The sequence below is a fragment of the Psittacula echo genome, assembly GCF_963264785.1.
Source record: "Psittacula echo genome assembly, chromosome: 2".
In the NCBI taxonomy this organism is placed as follows: domain Eukaryota; kingdom Metazoa; phylum Chordata; class Aves; order Psittaciformes; family Psittacidae; genus Psittacula; species Psittacula echo.
In genome coordinates this window covers 6535405-6555202 of record NC_137737.1, presented here as the reverse complement: position 1 = coordinate 6555202, position 19798 = coordinate 6535405, and the positions used below count along the sequence as shown (strand labels likewise).

Genomic DNA, 19798 nt, shown 5'->3' with positions numbered 1-19798 from the left:
TAAACAGAACTATACAGGACCTGTAGATTATTTCCTGTGAAGGTCTGCTCTTCTTCATTTCTTCTTCAGAGAACTTACAGCTTTCATTTCCAGCTTGCTGGATTCAAAACGTGCAAGTGCAGAGAAAAGGTCCTCACTTAACATTTTGTTCAGAAAGCAGTGACCATGTTGAATCCGCTTGCCCATGGGAATATATTTACAGTGTCACAACTTGAGAGCATGTACAGGCCAAACACATGCCACAAAGATGACATTTCCCCTGGGAAAAGGAATTCTGGCTTCTGTTCAGCCCCAGTCCATAGCTCATACAACCTTATTTGCACTGATGAGCATCAATAGGCTTTTCTCAGCACAATAGAACTGGATGATGCTGATGATTTCACTTGAAAAATGACTGGCCGTTATTTTTTGTGATGATTGGAATATGCTATATTGAGAGAAGAATCCTGATTTGGGCTTCATAGCCCATACAGTAGGGACTGCATCATTTTCTTACAAAATACACCTCATGATAAAAGAATCTGTGTGCATAAACCAGCCCTTTTAATTCCTTTCCCTATTCTAAAGTGAATTAATCCTCTGAATTACTGCTAGTAATTATTACATTACTGGATAATCACTGAGGAGTTATCAACTCACAATAAAATATTCATTTTCTCAGACTCACTAAGTTTGACAATCAAATTCTTACAGAAATTAGATCAGGGCCATATTTTCCTCATTCTTCTTTAAGAAGACATTTCATTACCATGCAAATGGAAGTGCCTCTCAGCAGGCTAATAGGTATATGTGACAGGTAACATGCAAACCACGGTATTAAGTCACTCCACAATGTATACAGAAAGCATAATTCAGCTCTGACTCGAAGTACCATTGGTTTCATGAGCTCTGCTATTTACACAAGGCAAAGTGGTGGGTGGATGACTACTTCATGTGCAAAGGTTAGAAAGAGTAATTGCATGAGATACTCTGCCTCATCAACGAAGAACGAACATTGAAAGGAAATGCACTTAGTAATTAGATTAATAATGGGCAATTAATTTGACAGAAGCAAGCAGCCTCTTTGGAAGCAACAGAAGTACATAATGTAATCAAAGCATACGTGGCCCGATTACTTGCATTTGTTTTCTTATTTAAAGGCATGCTGTGTGCACACATTATCACTAACTTTTAATATTTATTTTAGAAGAGACTGTAATAGTCAACAGGCCAGAAGAACGCTGAAAAAGACCACACATTTACTACTAAGAACACATATGGACACTGAGCAGTTTAGGCAACCACAGGTTCACCTTCAAACACATCTCAGGAACACTTTTGTGTGGGGATAGCACAGAACCAGACTCCCAGTTGTATCAGAAAGGATGCTATCAGCATCTGCAAAGCAGGCTTCAAGTTCAATACACTTGAAAAATCAACTCAAACGTGCAATTTCGGCATGTGAATGCAAACCTGAAACTTAACAAACAGCCAAATAGCCAAGAACTGGGCTTTTCATTACCATGAAGCTAATCTAAACCCATTGTCACTCTCAGAAGTATGTTAAGGTAGACTGATCTTTCTGACATGCAGTCATTTCTCTTAAGTGACTAAACATGGAGCTACTGGCAGCAGGCAGTCATTGGTTTCACACCATGAAAACACTTTCTAAAGACAATTCTGTTATCAAGTGGGGTTATTTACCTGTCATAGTCTTGGCAAATCTCCCCAACAGCTACCAACGCTTTCAAGTACTCATTGGGTTGATAGGGGTGGATGTAGTGCAGTGAGCAGCTGTTCCTAGGATCACCATTTGATGCAGTGAAATCTATAGCTACCTGGAAAAGAAGAAAAGACAATGCGTTGTGGAGCTCCTCTGGGCCTAAGTATACCCACACCAACCACCTATCTTTGCCACAAAAGGTCTCTGACTGCCTTAAAGGTAATTTTATGGTGTACTTCATCCAATTTTGATCAGGACAGCATTGATAAATATGTTGTAAAGGAAAGGACAGCTTATGAAATATAAAATGGCGTAGTTAGGTAAAAATTAACTGCACTATTCTTCTATGTGGTAAATTATGTTCTAATACAAATGAATGAAATTAACTGTCTTTAGGTTCTCATACTTAATTAAACTATTCCAGGTCAGGTGATGTTCAGGACATAAAAGCTTTGCACCAAAAATGCCCTGAGAGACTTAGAAGTCCTACTAAAACTATAAATCAGAACTTCTTTGCTATTTTAAACCTTATTATGGACACAGTAATAGTAGTAGATACTGTTTGTTTCTTTTGGGTTGTACATCAAAGTATTAAATAACGAACCCTCCTAATTTCATAGATGACAGCAGGCTTAAAGGTGAGCTGGAGGGTAAAACTAAAGCTTGACTCCTGCACAGATTATTGTGTTGAAAAGGTTTAGAGAAGATTGTGGGAAGCATTCAACATGAAAGTAAATATTAATGAATCCTCTTAAAATTCATTTCTCCCTATTAAAATGCTCTGTATATTTCTCACTGAAGATATACTCTGGCATGCATCTTTCTGTGATATGACTGTCATGGACCAGAAAGCCCACTTCTGAATTTGCGATACTGCTTTCTAGGAGTTCCTAAAAGGAGCACAAAGAAACCCAAAGGGTTTCATGGAGGGAGCAAAGCTATTTATAAACTTCCTTATGACTTTGTCCAATGATTTCTTCCTCAAAAAATCCCCATTATACCTGGCTATTCAATAAGCAAATGCAGTGAGTTCAGTTTTCTAGTGCAGGTGACAGCTAAGGGTGTTGCTGAAGGCTGCAAAAAGAACTCTGAAGTCCCAGCTTGCCCCTGCAAATGGGCAGCTTCCCCAGCTGGAGCCTCTGCTTGGCACAGGGAAGATTATTTTATGCAGCTATAAAATGAAAATGAAACATGGCATTTTGATTTCCCCTTAAAAAAAAGGAAACAAATGAAACAGTCCTCTGGAAACTTATTTTGTGTTGCTAAAAACTAAAAGGGAAAAACCATCCTGTGTCAACCCAACATGGCTTTTCCCCACTGTTCCTGGTTTTCCACCTCGAACTCTTAGCTGAATAGAAGCATTTTTCACAGGGCTCTAGTTAGCTTGGAAATCCCTTCATCACCTTGATGGACTATGAACCTCACCACATTTCAGTCAGGAGAGATGAGCTTGATTTGGCTTGCAAGTAAGTCTTTCAGCTCTGTTTCCCTACTCACTGCTCATGCACTGAAGCAGTGAGCCTGTTTTCCACATCAATCTTTCCTCCCAAAATGACAGCTTGATTGAACATTAGTAAATCAACGGAAACCTCTCCTGTTCTCACTTGCATGCATGTACGTAAGAAAGAAAGTAGTCGTTTGTGAAACCTAAGGTAAATCCACAGACGCTTGTATGGATTAGCTCAGTTTTTGCACACTTCTTAACAAATCTTAGCCAAGGTGTGCATATTATCTTAAAAAGATGCATGTTTCTTCCTTTATGGCTGTTAGCCAGGGCTAAATGCTTTTGAACTGACACCAAGAGAACAGTGTAGGAATAAGAAGCAGGTTTCATGAGCTTCAAGAAATGTCTGTGGCTTGGGTTTGGGAAGGAAAAAGCTCTCCCCCAGAACAAGCTTCCTTTTTGGAAATGGTCCTTGTAGTCGAGATCTGCTGAAAGGCAAAAAAACCGCCCTGATTTCCTATGATGAAGCCTTTATGAATATTTGTTCTTGGATGCAGTGTGCTGGACTTTGATCCAAATCTCTGTGTGACTCCCAAAGGGAGGTCTTTTATGAGAGAGGACTGCTGTTACTTGCCACGATTCCAAAATAAGGCAGAGCTCTGCTCTTTTACATTAACCAGCAGTACCAAGGTCTTGTGCAAATGCATAAGATAAGGATTTATAAACCCGAAGTTAACGTATCACAGGAGTTAGGCTAATATCACAAGTGAGCTAATCTTGTGGGCAGCAAAGTAGGAATCTTTCTTACAGTGTGTACATTTGATTTTTATCAGTATGTCTTTAAATGTATCAGTTCCAATGCACCAGTCATCTTCCCACAGCTAAATAAGAACATAACACAGCAATAACTACATTCTTAGTGCTTCTTTTTTTTCCCCTCAGCCTTGTAAAGGGGTGATTTTCATTGCATTGAAAACATCCTACATAGCTTGGACCTCCTGCTAGATCTGTCAGCAATGAATCAGCCTGCCCAATACCGTGACCTGCCTGAGAGAGAATCTCTCCAATATATCTTTCTATTACAGTTCCTTTTATGCATGTTACACATCCTTTCTGCTGTATTTCCTAAGGTGATGAAAATGTCTTCAGACTACAGACCCATTTGCACTGCCAACTTCTGAACATTTCTTCTGCAGCAAGGAACACTGTCTGATAAGAGATACAGGGCTTTGCAATAAGCAGTGCTTAAAAATAGCGTACTGGAATCAGCACTATTGATCTCTATAGATGAAAGCTTCCTAATAAATGGTTTTAAAGGGAAGGAAAAGTTTACTTTCCTTTTGCAGAGACATTCCTTCTAACTACAGACTACACTGGATGTACAAAGCATCCCAAGAACACACAGCATGATGTTACCAAAGCTGTCATTAGTGCCTTAAATTACCAGGTACATCATACTACAGCTTTTTGTTATCAAATGGATGCCTAGCATCCCAGTTTCCCTCCCTCAGCAAGTGCCCTTTCAAATCACAGTTGTATCGTACTGCCTGTACACAGCATGAACTCAATAGCAATGTCATTAGTATGAAGACAACAACAACAATGAACGTACAAGGAGACATGTTTCAAACAATTCCAGATCCGTTCCAGTTAAAAGAAGTGGAAATCTGGGAAGGTGGAAGGAATAGGCCTCCTCTATTCAGTGGTCTGAACTAACCAGATTACGACTTTGTGAAAGGGAGATTACGTGATGTGTGCAGAAGGCAAGGGAGCATTGAATATCCCCTGTAGGCTGCAACCTTTTGCTTCAGTGCCCACTGGAAAATCTCTGCTATGTTTCTGGAAACAGAAACACATCATACAACCAGTCCATGCTATCATCACTGGGGACTGGTGCAACTGAAGCAGGAGGAAGTAAAATATGCAGAGAGCCAGCTTGTGATAATCTTTAAGTAGAACCACTATGTTGCGCATGAACAGAGCTATAGGCACAGAGACATCCACAGTGGCTTGCCCTGAAACCATGTAGGTTGAAAACTGATAGTACTGAGTTTACACGATAGGGTAGCTGGTGGGTTTACCACTGAGGGCAGCAGTTAACTGAGGGATCTCTGTGGTTCACAATATGATGGATTTTTCATTTCCTTTAAGTACTCACTGCCTGTCCTTGCAGATGAGTTTACCCAAGTTTCCTATAGTCAATGGTTTTGTTTCACTTCAGCAAAATTGAATGTTGAAACAGTAAAATATAGCAGAAACAATACTATCCATTTTAACCCATTTTAACACTGCAGTTTTCAACTTGTGGTTCACAACCTACTAATAGGAAATACGCAACAAGTAAATAAAAGGCAAGCAAATTGCCACGACCCTTCAGTGCACTCTGTAAAGTAAAGAAGAGTTCGAAAAGCACCACTGTAACATAATAATATGTATATCCCCAGACACCTTCTAATGGTCCTGTGCTTGAGCTAGAGTTGTGGGAAATGTATATTAACCAGCCTTTGCATTTGCTTAAGTGCCCACCTGGATAAAAGATGACTTTTAGGTATTACTTAAAGATATTACTGCCTTTCTGCGGATGACCTTGAACACATCAGATAACTGAGTGCTTCCAGTTATATATTTAGGGAGGAAATGTCAGGAAAGATAAATTAAAGGGGTTTCCAGGGATTGGTGAGTTTCAGATTTGGAAGAGAAATGGGCATCGCAGGCATGTGGGCATACCAGATGAAGAAGCTGGGGTTAAAGTGGAGAGGTAATTACACAGGATGCTTTGCTTGAGAGAAGACAACCACAAAGATCTTTGTCCACTACAACAGGTACTTCCTGCAACACCCAAACCAGGGTCCTCAGTTCTGGATGTTATCCAGTGAGTTTGCGGGCTGTACTGGCAAACTGCAGGTTCTACACCTCAAAAAGTGGATGTGTACACAAGACGGCAATCCGCTACCTCCTACAGCTGCTGGAACCTGGGACAACAAAAAACCTGCCTATTTTTGTCAAATCTTCTTGGAAAATGAAGGCCTGTCTGGAAAAAGTGAAACGGAACATTTCAATAGCATCCGATGTTTGATACGTGATAGCTGGGAGCAGCAACAGGACAAGCTGCTATAGGACAGGAAAAGATCTCCAGAAGAAGAATATTACCTTGGAACATTAGATTTTCCCCCTGTAACTGGGATAAACCAGACAGGAACTGAGCCCAAATATGTGTATGAGAAATACTATTATATTATGATTATTTGGAAATACAAAATATTGTATTTCTCTTTATAGAGAGCTCCACAAATCATTTTATCCCCTGTTCCTTGAACTTAATAGCTTCTGAATTCGCTCTAAATTACAACTGTGACCCCTTCTAGTGCCATCTGATTGTTGGTAGCTATGGCTGAGGTACGAAACATCAGCATGACTGACAGAGAGAGGTCCCTGGCTGGACTATCTCTCTCTCTGTGACTTTCTGTATGGCACTGTTAGAGGGTAAACAAGTTGCTTTAATAGAGGACTCACTCTGGAAAGGAAGGCTGGCCCACAGGACTGACAAGCAGGACACCTACATTTAAGTGCTTCAAGAGAGGTGAGATGAATTCTCCTCCCTGTGACTCAGTCCGAGCAAGGGTATTTGAAACACTTGTGAACAAACTGAGGCTCAGAAGCCAAAGGCCAGTCAGCACTGTCACAGGGGCTAATTCAGTTCTCCAGCTTTTGGGACCTGGTGTAGCTCAGGTGGAATTGGTGGGACTATACCAGCCTAGCTTCTCACCCCTCTATGAAGTTGTCTTTACTTTTTGCAACGTGACTCTCATTGCTCAAAACATAAACCAGCTTAAGTACGAAAAACATAAACAGCGTAAGTAACAAAAATCTTACTGCATTAGCATAGTTTTATTTTCTAAGCTTAATACATTTTGCCTTAATAATTTAGCCAGGAATGGCATGGAAGAATAATTTCTCTGTGAAAGTAATGAGTCAGGATTCCTTTTCTTTAAATGAGTTAGAGAAGTAAGACACTTACTGTAAACTGTATTTGGCAGCCTCCCATGATATAATCTAAGAAAGAATGCATCTTGTGGATCTGCAGACAAGAAAGGAAGACATTCAACTCAGCTGTGTATTTCTAAAACATCAGAGAACTGCCTGAAACAAAGTAAATCAGGAGGGAAGGGACCAACTGAAAATAAGGTAAGGGAAGAAACTGTCAGATATAGTTTGAGATAGAGACAAAAATGTAAGAGGTTAGTACTGCTTACTCCATTGTACAACAGTAGGCACATGACAAGAGAAATGAAAGAGGAGAGCTGGGGACAGTCAGCTTACTTTTAAAGTCCTTGTCTTTACTTTTTGTAGAGGATCAGTTTCCATTGCTATTATTCTACAGGAAGTTCTACTTTATAGTGTACACTTTCAAGCACCATTAAAATATATTGCTGAGAGAGTAGTGAAGGAACAGCCAAAGAGCAAAACACAGATTTACCTTGCACTGGTTAAGGATGACGATGCCTGAGTTCTTGTAATTCTTCTTCTTTGCTTTGTACTTGGGGTTAATGCATTCCCATTGTACCTGTGAGAAACAGCAGTCACTGCTTGAAGGAAAATTTATGGACAAATTGAATAATCAACACAAGTGGCCCAGTCTGATTTCCACAGTTGACTAAATCCTGTCAAATAATGGTGCACACAGAACCAAAAATGAAAATCATTTAACTATGCAGAGAATGGTCTTAATAGAAAAAGGCCTGGGGCAAACAGCTCTCTCTGAACAGATGTGTGGACACAGCACTGAGAGAGACATCCAGGTTCATGTGGTGTTGCCTTCCAGTCTTCTAGGTTAGGGTGGTACATAAACAAGAGTGAGAATCTTTCGAGATCATTTAAGAGGAGCAAAAAAGAGGGACCTTAATACAAATCAGAACACTGGAGGGAGCAACCTGATGCTTTGTATTAATTACAACACTGCCGATGCAGACACTGGTGTTTTGTATTAAACTCATGATGGGAAAAACTCTGATCAGAGATCACCTTGCTCTCTCTTGAAAGCAAGCAACAATTTCTTCTTTAAGTCTGATAGTAGTAAACTTCTGATAAGTAGTTAACAAACTCATTAAACACTGCACAAAGATGCAGTTAACGAATTACTTATAAAGTTGAAAATTATCCCGAGGAATAGATTAAAACCCTTTTTGAAAACGTTCTGATTAGTTTTATTTACAGTCAATCTTACAGCAAAATAGTCCTATCTTACTACTGAAATACACTGTCTTGTTCCCATCTTAACAGCTCCCAGGACCTCACACATTTCCACTTCAAGTGTTCTGCCCTCTAACTTCAGGCAGATTGACAAAGGCAAGTTTTCAGACCCTGATCTCTAATGTCTACAACATTATTCATGCTTCTTACTGCAGGTGGAAAATGTATGCTTGCACATGCAAGTATCTATTGGCATTTGTAAATCCAGATTTTTATCTGTAATGTTTTATTGTATATGGTTAGGAACATTACTATTTCCTGTTTTCAAGTGTTTCATGTGTTGGGAGAAAACATGTGATGTTGGGTAACATGAAGAATACATCTCTAAACGGAACCAGGATGACAAATTACCTAAAAAAATCCCTATTATGACATTTCAAAATGAAACAGATCTGTCTTAAATTTTACAGTATTTTGCCTACAGTGAAGACCTTCTTACATGTTACAATACTTTGCCTGTAGAGAAGACCTTACACGTTACAATACTTTGTCTATAGTGAAGGCTTCCTTACATGTTACAATACTTTGTCTATAGTGAAGACCTGCATATAGGACCTGAGGAAAGTGTCTGAGCACATAAAACTATTTTTACCTTATGAACAGCACCAGCAATTTCAATGAGCTTCAAACCATTGCCTAACAGCACGTATCTGGATGCCTCTGAAGTACAGACTTACAGCTTTTGTCCAGTGTTCAAAAAAGGAAGGCAAAACATACGGTTTTGGAGCAATATGAGACCTTTTCTGCACAGGGCAAGAGGAGTATGTTCTTCACTGTTACTGGATATGGGTGACAGAGTGAAGAATGGGAAAAGACAAAGTAGTATTCCAATGGCAGAAGCACATCTGCTCGCTCTCCCAGTTAGCCTACAGCTCAGTTATTTGCCTTGCGAAATGAATTTTCCAGCTGAGAAGATAGGCAGAGACAGGCCCATGTGTTCAGGGGAAATCCTCCATAAACGTTTTCCTCTACTCAAGGGAAGCAGTGAGGCTTAAGAAATAAAAGCTTTTCTCTCCAAGTAAACAGAGTGCTCTGTGACACAATGCCAGAGTGGGAAAGCAATCTGACAGGGAGGCAAAAGCACTGCTTGCTTGACCTTGATTAACTGCTGTCTGACAAAAGGGTTTAGCGCACAGTTGTCTCCAAACTTACTAGAAACATTTCTACAGAGGAATTGTGCTGTCTGTATAGTATAATACATATTAATATACATATTCATGTCAAATATACATCATATACACTATGTATAGATATTCCCAGGGAAATGCTGGAATCACTGTTCCTGGAATTGTTCCCAAACTGTGTAGATGAGGCCCCCAGTGCCATGGGTTAGTGGTGGCCTTGGCAGTGCAGGGGAATGGTTGGACTGGATGAGCTGAAAGGGCTTTTCCAACCTGGTTGATTCAATGATTCTAAAGAACCTAATAAATAGAGAGAAAAAACAAGAGTCAAGATTTGTGTTCCTCCCTTTGACACTGAACTTGACTGGAGAGACCTCATTGCTTTCTCCTGGATAGCCAAGGTGCACTTCCTTAACTTACCATCCTCCTATACTAACTTACCATCCTCCTATACAAACCCTTTTCAATGTGCATGTTTAAACAAGGCCCAACCTGTATGAACCCTTACACTATGCACACAATTCTTCTCCTTGGGAAAAGGAGCGTTTAAGCCTGATAAACATTTTGTTCATTTCATTGGTTTCTGGAAGAAGTTTGCACTGCGTAAGGACCAAAGTGGCCTAAAAAACTACTTCAGGGAGAAAAACCTGTGCCTCTGGCCAGCCTCTCAGCTACTCTGTGCTAACTGCAAAATGCAGCTGGGAATGTTAACCCACCTTTGCAGCGCACTTTGAGACGTACAGATAATTCTCAGCAACTATCTAAAGCTCCTTAAAGTATTCCATGTGCAAGTCAATAACATGTCATTGGCTCGTGTGGGTAATAAAGCAAAGGAAAGAACAGACTAGCAAGTTCCCAGAAAGCAGGAAAACAGAAAGCAAGCACAATTTTCCGCCTATTAAATCTGTTGGCATGATAATATAAAAAAGGGAAGGGAATAGGAAAGGAGAGGAAGGAGAAGACATTTCCCAATTCGTAGACTTAAAAAAGCAGTAAGACTTTTAGATAAACCTCCCAATCTTCACTTACCCACCAAGATCCAGCTCTGACCTTGGCAATTCCCACAGTTTGAGCTGAAGATGTGACAAGCATCATTTGAAGGAAATTCCCTATACAGGCCTTGTCATATCTCTAACTCTTCCAAATGGAACAGAGCTCAGAACATAACTCTAAGCAGGTAAGTAATCATGAGAAACAACTTTCAAATATTTTGCTTGACCTGTGAGGCCAACCTCAATTTTCACTCTGTTCCTATATTCCCGGTACTGATTTGGGATCTGACATGGTTTTTTACAGACTAATTTCTGCCTCTTAATTTCAGTTTTCAGTCGCAAGGAAACTCCTGAAGAGTCTGCAATCTGACACTAAAGGTAACCATTGTGAAGTTTGGATTCATCTTTCTGAAACTCACTCAGCATTTCCTCCCAATGCCTGGCAGCTCTGGGCTATGCAAGCTCTTTCCCTGTCAAAAGACAGTGATTCTGAAACAGAAAGCAACCTGGTTTTAACTATTTCCTCTTTAATATAAGTACTGTTGCAAATGCTAGTAAGGAACCCTCAGACTACACTGCTTTGGTGTTTTATACCCTCAGATTTAAACCACTGTGTGGAGAATTTCTGTATGTAAACCGAACTCCATCCAGCTATTCTTCAATGAAAGTCAGCAAGCTAATGCTGACACTTGCAAGGTCTTAATCCCCCTGTTGCTATAGTGAGGAGACAGATCCCTCAGTGGAAGATGTTACTCTGCAGTGAAGGATGCTGCCTTCCCAAACATCCTTATACCCCTTTTCTTATCAAACCTTCAGAAGAGAGGAGCAAACCATGCAACCACCCATGCCACACACCAGCAAAGGCAAGTGGAGGTGACTAAATGTAGCCAACCATTGTAGAACCAAAATTTGGACAGTATGTGGCTACTGACTAGCACGAGTTATTCAGGTAAAGAAGTAAAGGTCTGCAGAGTTTCATGTACCCTAAAGGCAGGAGAAACCATAATACAGAGCAGATGCTTTCTCTGCAACATTGTGCTTGCACAGGAGGACACTGGGTAGCGCTGTGAGGAAAGGGCTAGAGAGCTATGGCAAAGCCTTGGTTATCACTAGAACGTTCTCTTGCCTGCCATGCAATTCTTTTGTTTCTCTCTTGGTCCTTCCTGTACAGCTGCTGCAACAAATGGCGTAGTTTGTAAATGACAAAGGAGGCACCCCGGTCTAATGGACAGGGTGAAAACCCCAACTGACAGCGGGCAGCATTATATCCTGCATTATCTCTTTTTGATGCCTCAAGAAGAGCAAGTCACTTCTAACCAAACTGCAGCTACTCCTGCCCAAAAGGCTGCTTTATTCCTGCTGTCCCTTTAAGCAAGAGGACAGGATGGGGTTTTTAAATTCCTTCTGTCCCAGAAAGACATCCACCATGGGAGAAGAGCTGCTCTTAATGCAGTTATCTCAAGAGCTACCTGATGCAAAGGCCCTGAGTGAGGGTCATAGATATCTGGGCAAATGACCCAACCCAGATCATCTCAGGACCCCATCCAACCTTGTGCAACTCAGCACATCCTCACCCCTTTAATAACTCAGCAGCCACCCTCACTCCCTTAATAACAACCTGAACTTGTGGCAATGTCCGTGGAGATGGTAAGTACAGCAGGGTTTCTTCCTCCCCTTTCCCTTTGATGTGTGTATATGCAGACGTGTCCATCTTTATATAACCCAGGAACAGATTTTTCCCTTACATAACTCCCGTGCTGCATGGGGATCCAGGTGCTTTATGTTCCTGTGACTTTTCTGCCCCCAAATCCCTCTGGCTTTATTGCCTCCATTAAAAGAGATGACTTTTCTTTTTCTCATTAGTAGAGGATTTCTCCTTTCAGTTATGAAAAGCTTGAATAGTTTTTACATTTTTTATTAAGCTTTTCTAGTCTTGTTTTCAAATGTTTTCTAGATCAGTATTAGAACACTTTATAAACCTGCTACACATATATTAAATATGTATTATACATATATTTGGAACAAATCCTGAGCATACAAGAAACTCAGACTACTTCTAGTATTTCACTAACCCTCACCTCATCACAAATAGGGATGGACCTGCTCTTACTGTGTTTTCCTGTGTCAAGATCATGGTGAAGGAGTAAATGATGAATTCTGGAATAGTGGAAAAGGGTAAATACATGGGTTAAAAATGCCTGCTTCAGACATGCATTTGAACAACATTTGTGCCATTTTTCATTGCTGGTCAGTATGAAACCAGGTGAGAATACAGCAGCCTGTGACAACAAGGTAACAGAAACACACATGAAGCTATTACCCTGAGACTGTCATGATCAAGAAGCCTTCTTAAACAGCATGCCTTAAATTCACCTGTACCACCAACCAAAGACCAATTCAGTCCTTTCAGTCATGGGAAGCAATGTCACTCTGAAGGAGTCATTATCTGTGAATCTCACCCAAGACCAGCCACAGTTATAAAAGAACTACACAGACCATTCCTGATCAAAACGGAATCAACCATTCAAATAAGGAAACTTCTCTTCTTCCTTCACACAGTACTGGTTCAACCACTACGAAGCTGACAGTGCTCGATTCACAGTGTTTATCTGAACGATGCCTGGTCTCAAACACAAATTCCCAAGTAATCTCACAGTGGAGGCAAGCCAGCAAGCCAACTTGCTGTTGTCAAGCTCATCAGATCAGAGGCTGACACTCAAAACTTGGGGAAATCAGTACTCAGCCCAGGGCTGGAACTGAAACAGTTTTAGAAGCACTGTCATGTCTGGTAAGTACACATACTCATTCTGACCACCTCAAGCGGTTCTGCAGCAGTTGAGAGACTGGCCACAAGATAAAAGAATCTTGTAGCTACAAGATACTACAAGAGGGTCAGAATACTCTGTGCTTTCTGGAGGATGCACTATGTACATTAAATGGCAACTTCAAGATCCCTGTGAACTCCTCCAGGGATGAGGTGAGCTGATGAAACGGTGAGAAGCACTAACAATTCACAGATGACACACAGTCCTTCCTGCTCCCCAGCACAGACTATGTAACTTCACTCTTATTGTTTAATGTATTAAATGACAACTTGTGGAAGTGATACCACTAGGGATGTTGCTGATGGGCACAGAGGGAGAGCCACGCCACTGCTGCATCCTACTTCAACACTGCACAGATTTGCAGCTGGTGCTTAAGAAGTGCTCCTGGATCCCCTCTTAATGATGAACGTTCAGCTCTGTTCTCTCCAGTTGCCTGGGAGAGTAAAAACCCTGGCTGACAATCACCAGGGTGCTTTGATTATCTTTTGATAGAACTACAGCAATGTCCTGCAGCTGGCCATAAAGTCTACTGCACTAAATCAAATATAACCAGAATGAAAAGTTTCACTGCATCTCCTTAGCAACCCAAACAGAGATGTCAAATCTGAGTCCTGCTCTTTACACTGGCTTCCACAGCATCTGTGATGAAATTCCAGGTTTTGGTCCTCATCTTCGTCACTCACTGTTGTGATGCTATGTGAAAGAATGCTTAACACCATGGGCTGAAGAATGTAGCTATCAGTTTTATTTCTCTGACTGAAAAAGAGCACTACATGGAAAACAGAACATTTTCTGGTCTGAGGTTATGAAAGAATCTCTTCTAGGAACACAGGACTATGTCTGACCTACTCATCTCCTCACCCATATTACGATTCTCTGATGTGGTCTTCCTGATTAGAAATACCTAGCAACACATCCACTTGAAGGCAAAACACCTTCCTCCTCCCTCCTCTGCCATTCCCTCAAGGTTTACTGAACCCCCCTCTATTCAAACACTCAATTTCACATGCTTTTCCTTTAGGAATAATAAAACTAAGGAAAAAACTGACAAATGCTAATCGCATTACTTAATGTTGCACAAAGGATGTTGAGATAAACCATGCACTAAGATGTACTTATGGGGTCCACAGCTAATGGAATATATTGCCTTTAGCAGCAATAGTTGCTGCTGGAGAATAGAGAAGAAGGGGAAAGAACAAGGGAGGGAGGGACAGAGGGAAAGAGATCAAGGGAAAGGGAAATTGCTTTCTGGCTTCAGCCAAGTGACAAGTGACACAGCCTCCCACACAAGTGACCTCTCCTCTGTGTGGATTACAATACTTTTCCCATAATAAATATATAATTTTCACCAGGATCTGCTCAAACTCCCTACTGTTTTTTCTTGCCTATTAGTGCTTGCTAAATCCTGCTTTCATGAGGTGAAAGAGCCACCTAGCATGTATATATATTTTTTGGGGGCAGTATTTATTTGCTACTTAAATGACTATTACCAACTATGTTATCCACTAAATCTTGTTTTCCCCTAGATGAGACAACAAAACAAGGATTAGAAAAGAGAAGGGTGGAGAAGGACTGATTCTCACATTGGTGGCTATAGCTTCCTGTAATAACTGGCTCTAACAGCAGCATCAGGTTTTGCAGGTGCAAGCCCACAGAGTAACTGCACAGTAACAACAGAATGAGAGCAACAAGGAAGAAATAATGTCCCAACGCCTTAGGCATGTGGAGGAGAAAAGCCGTGCTTTTGTGGTGCAAGCAGATTGCAGTGTTACAGGTGAAAGGCAGCCTCCCCAATGGCAAACGGCAGACCCTTACCAAGACAAAGCTTCAGGCACTTAAAAGCACTGTGCAGCATTAAAACATTCCTGGGTGGTACTCTGATATGACACTGTCAACCTAAACCAGGAATTGACAAATGGCTTTATTAACTCCTTATGCCTCTGAAAGTATTCATCCCTTTCACTAGCTGAGAATGAAAAGAGCACACAGTTTCTCCATCATTATAAAGAATATAGTTTGTCCTTCACAGCCATTCCTGGCACTCTGGACCACAGGTCTTCTGTCTTGGCCAACAAGCTGTCTGTTTGGGAAGGACTGTGATGCTCTCGTAAGATATTTACATTGGAAATGCACACCCTTTACCACTCTCACATAGTCCCTTTCCCAGCTACAGGTATTTGCATACCAAACTGGAGTGTTGTCACATCACTGGCCTTGTTCTGGAATCTGTTCACCTTTTTAGGCAGGTTTTATTTCCACTCAAATTCCGTTCGGTTTAGGTTTTGATCCTCTGACTTAATTGGAAGGAACAAAACAAGGTTTCACTTACACTCAGGTTCTGCTCAGAAGTTATTTCTAGGGGGTTAATATATGACTGACATGTATCAACAGCATTTTACACACATGAGCAATGTCTGTTAAGCTCCCAGTTGTTCTAAGAACATCAACAGAAAATATCTGGAAGAATCATAAAATCTTCCTGACCTCTGGAATAGCCTGACTGTTCACCATTTATTAAACACTCATTGACTCTTTGTTAGCTTTCTATTAACACATTAGAAACACAACTTTAATATAAAGCCCAGGTAAAGCTTATTAGGCATTTGGGTTTTGAGATCACCATGAAGCAGTGAATGCAAATCATCAGCAGATTAGAAAGTCAACATTTTTAACTCCCCCTCAGAGGATTTATCCAAGCTAACCCCTTCAGGAGTAAGTACTAATAGGAAATGACAATTTCTGCAATTAGATATGGCAAATCATTTACCAGATTCAATAATTACCATCAACTTCAATTTGAAAAGATCAGGCTGACATAAGAAAGTGAAATTATTAATAAGCTAACAATTTCATCCTCCCTTAGGACTGTAATTCATGAAATATTTAGGAAACAGCTAAGCTTCCTTGTGATGGGTTCAAATTAGACCTGGCAGCAATAACATGAGAAACAGAGAAAGGTGGAAAACGACCCTCACCCAATCAAGGCCTTAGGCCAGCAGGGAAACGCTCTGAGCACCAAGGCTGTGCATCTGCTTTGCCATAACAGCACAGCCCCTCACAGAAACCAGGTGCTTGTGCCCAAAGGAAATAAATCTGAGCAGAAAGAAATGCCTGTAGAATGTGAACTAAAAAAAAGGACCCTAACTATTTCAGGCATGGCAGTACAGGAAAGGCTGCTTTTTGTGTTGTCAGATTAACATGTCCAGGAAACAGTACAACCTATGGGAGAGATGATGAGGTAATGGCACTTGCTTTAGTACAGGATTGCCTGAGGAACACTACTCCACAAGGCTTCCATATTGAGGTTGCTTCGGTTTCCACTTACCTGTCTTCCTTCCATAGCTCCTCGCATTTCCTTGAAAGTTGAGCTAAATTCTCCAATGAAGTCATGTTTTCCATTGGAATCCCAGTCCCAAACTATGCACTGGGGAGGTAAAGGGGAAAAGAACAAAAAGCGCATTTGTCTTCAATCAGAAAAGAGGTTGTATTGAAATACACTACAGCCGAAATTATTATATGCATTGGGTGCAGTGTTTTACCTAGAAGGAAAGCACAAGAGATATTGAAAACATATTCTTGTCCAGATCAAAATGAAATGACAAGTGGAATCTCAACACAGCTTGCTCCTGACAGTTCTGTGTTATGAGCTGGCTGATGAAAGCATGGCCATGTACTTTGGGAAGAAAGGATTCCTTGACTCCATCTTTTTTGCTAGGTGTAAAAATACAGGATTATGTGTACTTGCATGGTCACGGTCAAATGGTTTCCTGAATTCAGAGTAACTTACCTCATTGAAGAGCTTTACAAATACAAATCCATATTCAAAACACTAACTGCTGTGGGCAAACATCACCATTCTCATTTTTACAGTCAGAGAAGGTGAGACAACACTTACAGGGCTCATCTTCTGAAATGGCTTTGAATTCATACCCGTCAGTGTCTGGTGCTCGTATCTTGGCTGTTTTCCAGTGTTGCTCAACAGTGACTATTCAAACCAAACCTTGCTGAGAGTCATTCCTAAATTCATGCCTGCAGGAACACCTCAATGACTTCGAGCTGTGAGAGTTTCACTTTACAGACACAGCTGAATACCATTCAGCTAGCCAAGACTGAAGCACACAGCAATAACGACACGCTTTGCTAAATAGTAATTTTAAAACAGGCCCAAAGACAACAAAGGGGCTCACAACTTTAAAGCGCAAAATCCCAAATTCAGCCTCATGGTCTCCCTAGATAAAGCTTGCATACTCTGACAGAATCAGGAGGCTTTTAACGTCACACGAGGAGTGAACTGACATCTGGCTATCAGATGGCTTTGAGGGTTAACTGTGACTCCCTCCCTGTGGTCCTGAGTCTTTTAGGTCTGTGCATAGGTGAGGACTGCTCTGGTGGGAGTAGCAGAGTTGCCCCTGCTGAGAAAGGCAGGAATGAAACATAACTGCGGGTGGTGAGGCACCAATAGTGGGCTACCAGGTTTAACAACAGTGTGTTTTATCAGGCCACTTTGTCTCAGTGAGGCTCAGTGCTTTTAACCCAGCACTGGTGGTCAGACAACATAAGAGGAAGAGTGATGCCTGCTCCTCAGAGAGTCCTCAAGCCATTTGAATTTTGCTTGGTCCAAAGGGGCACTTTTGAGTTCGCTCAGAAGGGAATTGAAATGTAGACTGGATCTTGAGTATGAAATACTTACAGAAAAGCACGTTTTTGAAACAGACTTCCATGTCCACCAGCTATGCTTTCTAACCAGCCTGAATAAGCAGTCAAAGCTGGTGTGTGAGCACTGTGGCCAATCCCTTTCCCATGGACCACCAAACCAGTGTTTGTAAATTCACTATGAGAGAAGGGAGGAAGACTAGAGTTTTTTTCTGAAGAAAGCTTAAGATGTGGGCAAAATGACTGAATTCTTTGAGTGAGAGCAAATAGACAAAACATTTCAGAAGAAAGACTATCTAACCCAACTTAAATCACTGCAGCTGTCAGGCTGACTCAGCCTTAACAGGTGTTTATCACCTACCATCCTCTCACCACAACCATAGCTGATAAGTAGCCCCTTTCACACAAATGTTTGTCCATGTGAGGTCCATTGACTTGAAGCATAGTTAAGAAGATATTTGATCTCTACATCCAGTATCTGAAGGGGGCTACAAGGATGCTGGAGAGGGACTCTTCATAAGGGACTGTAGTGATAGAACAAGGGGTGATGGGTTCAGACTGAAACAGGGGAAGTTCAGGTTAGACCTAAGGCAGAAGTTCTTCCCTGTGAGGGTGCTGAGGCGCTGGCACAGGGTGCCCAGAGAAGCTGTGGCTGCCCCATCCCTGGCAGTGTTCAAGGCCAGGCTGGACAGAGCCTTGGGCAACATGTTCTAGTGTGAGGTGTCCCTGCCCATGGCAGGGCGTTGGAACTGGATGATCTTGAGGTCCTTTCCAACCCAAACCATTCTGTGAGTCTATGATTTTGTCTAAGGCAGTTACCTGAATTTATTATGCTGTTAAGTGCCCAGGCACTTTATTTGCCATTGTCGAAGTGACTCAGGTGGTGATTTCTCTAAATTCATACCCAGGACTCCTCCAGGCAGAATACCACCACCATGTTATCATTTAGGTACTTATTTCTTTTGAACTTTCAACACTGTTCCACTTAGCCCCAGGAAGAGATTTGGTCTGATGCAAGGGGAGTATCTCTGATCCATACAGAAGATGTGCAATAGAAATACAAAGGACTGCCCATAGGGGAAAAGTGCAAGCATAACTTACTGTTACAGATGCTAATCAGTTGAAATGGTTCATGGGTCAGGCAAAGACCTGATTCTTGAACCCTCTATTGCTTTTCCATCCTTCCACCTGTGGTTTTACTTACTTTATTTTTTATGCAGGGATTCCAGACGGAACAAAGATCTCCAGATCAAAACACAAAAACATTTTGCTCTTGGACTTGGAGATCCCTTATAGCATCTTTAACTCTCAGGGGTTGGGTGAAGGGTAGAGAGAAAGGGAGGCTCCTGTGTGTGTGTGTGTGTTTATAGGTTAAATTTTGTACAACAGTAATCAAATGAGAGTGGGTTTCTGGCTCTGATAGTGGTAATGTTGCCTGGAACAAAACCAGACACAGTATTTTCATCACTAACAGCCCTGGAGAGTTCTTTATGATGGAATCTCTATAGTTATTAGGAGCTAGTATCACTAAGTGAAAAGATTCCTAAAAACATCACCGCAAGATTGACACAGATGTACAAAAAGGTTAGTTTGAAAACTTCTGCAAAAATGTTTTTGAAGTAAAAAATTCCTATTCTACAAAGAAAAAACCCACTTTTATTGTGAAATTTTCCAACCAGACTCACTTTTCAGGTTCTGTCTTTAAACTCTATTGGATCATAAATGCAAGAACAGATCAAAGGTTATCAGAGACCTCCAGGAAACGGTACTTTCTGTTCGGATGCTAACCCTTATGAAGAGGGAAAAGCTCT

General features: G+C 41.1%; 1 protein-coding gene across 1 annotated transcript in view; it reads right to left on the bottom strand.

The window, feature by feature from the left end:
- CPNE4 (copine 4) overlaps positions 1-19798 on the bottom strand; it is a gene marked incomplete at its 3' end in the record, with an annotated part of 181962 nt that overhangs the window by 33193 nt on the left and 128971 nt on the right. The window contains exons 8-11 of the mRNA XM_080611787.1: positions 16660-16758; positions 7624-7710; positions 7165-7224; positions 1684-1817 (exon numbers count right to left, since the gene is read on the bottom strand). Coding sequence (XP_080467913.1) covers positions 1684-1817; positions 7165-7224; positions 7624-7710; positions 16660-16758 — 380 coding nt within the window. The remainder of the gene's footprint in view (positions 1-1683; positions 1818-7164; positions 7225-7623; positions 7711-16659; positions 16759-19798) is intronic.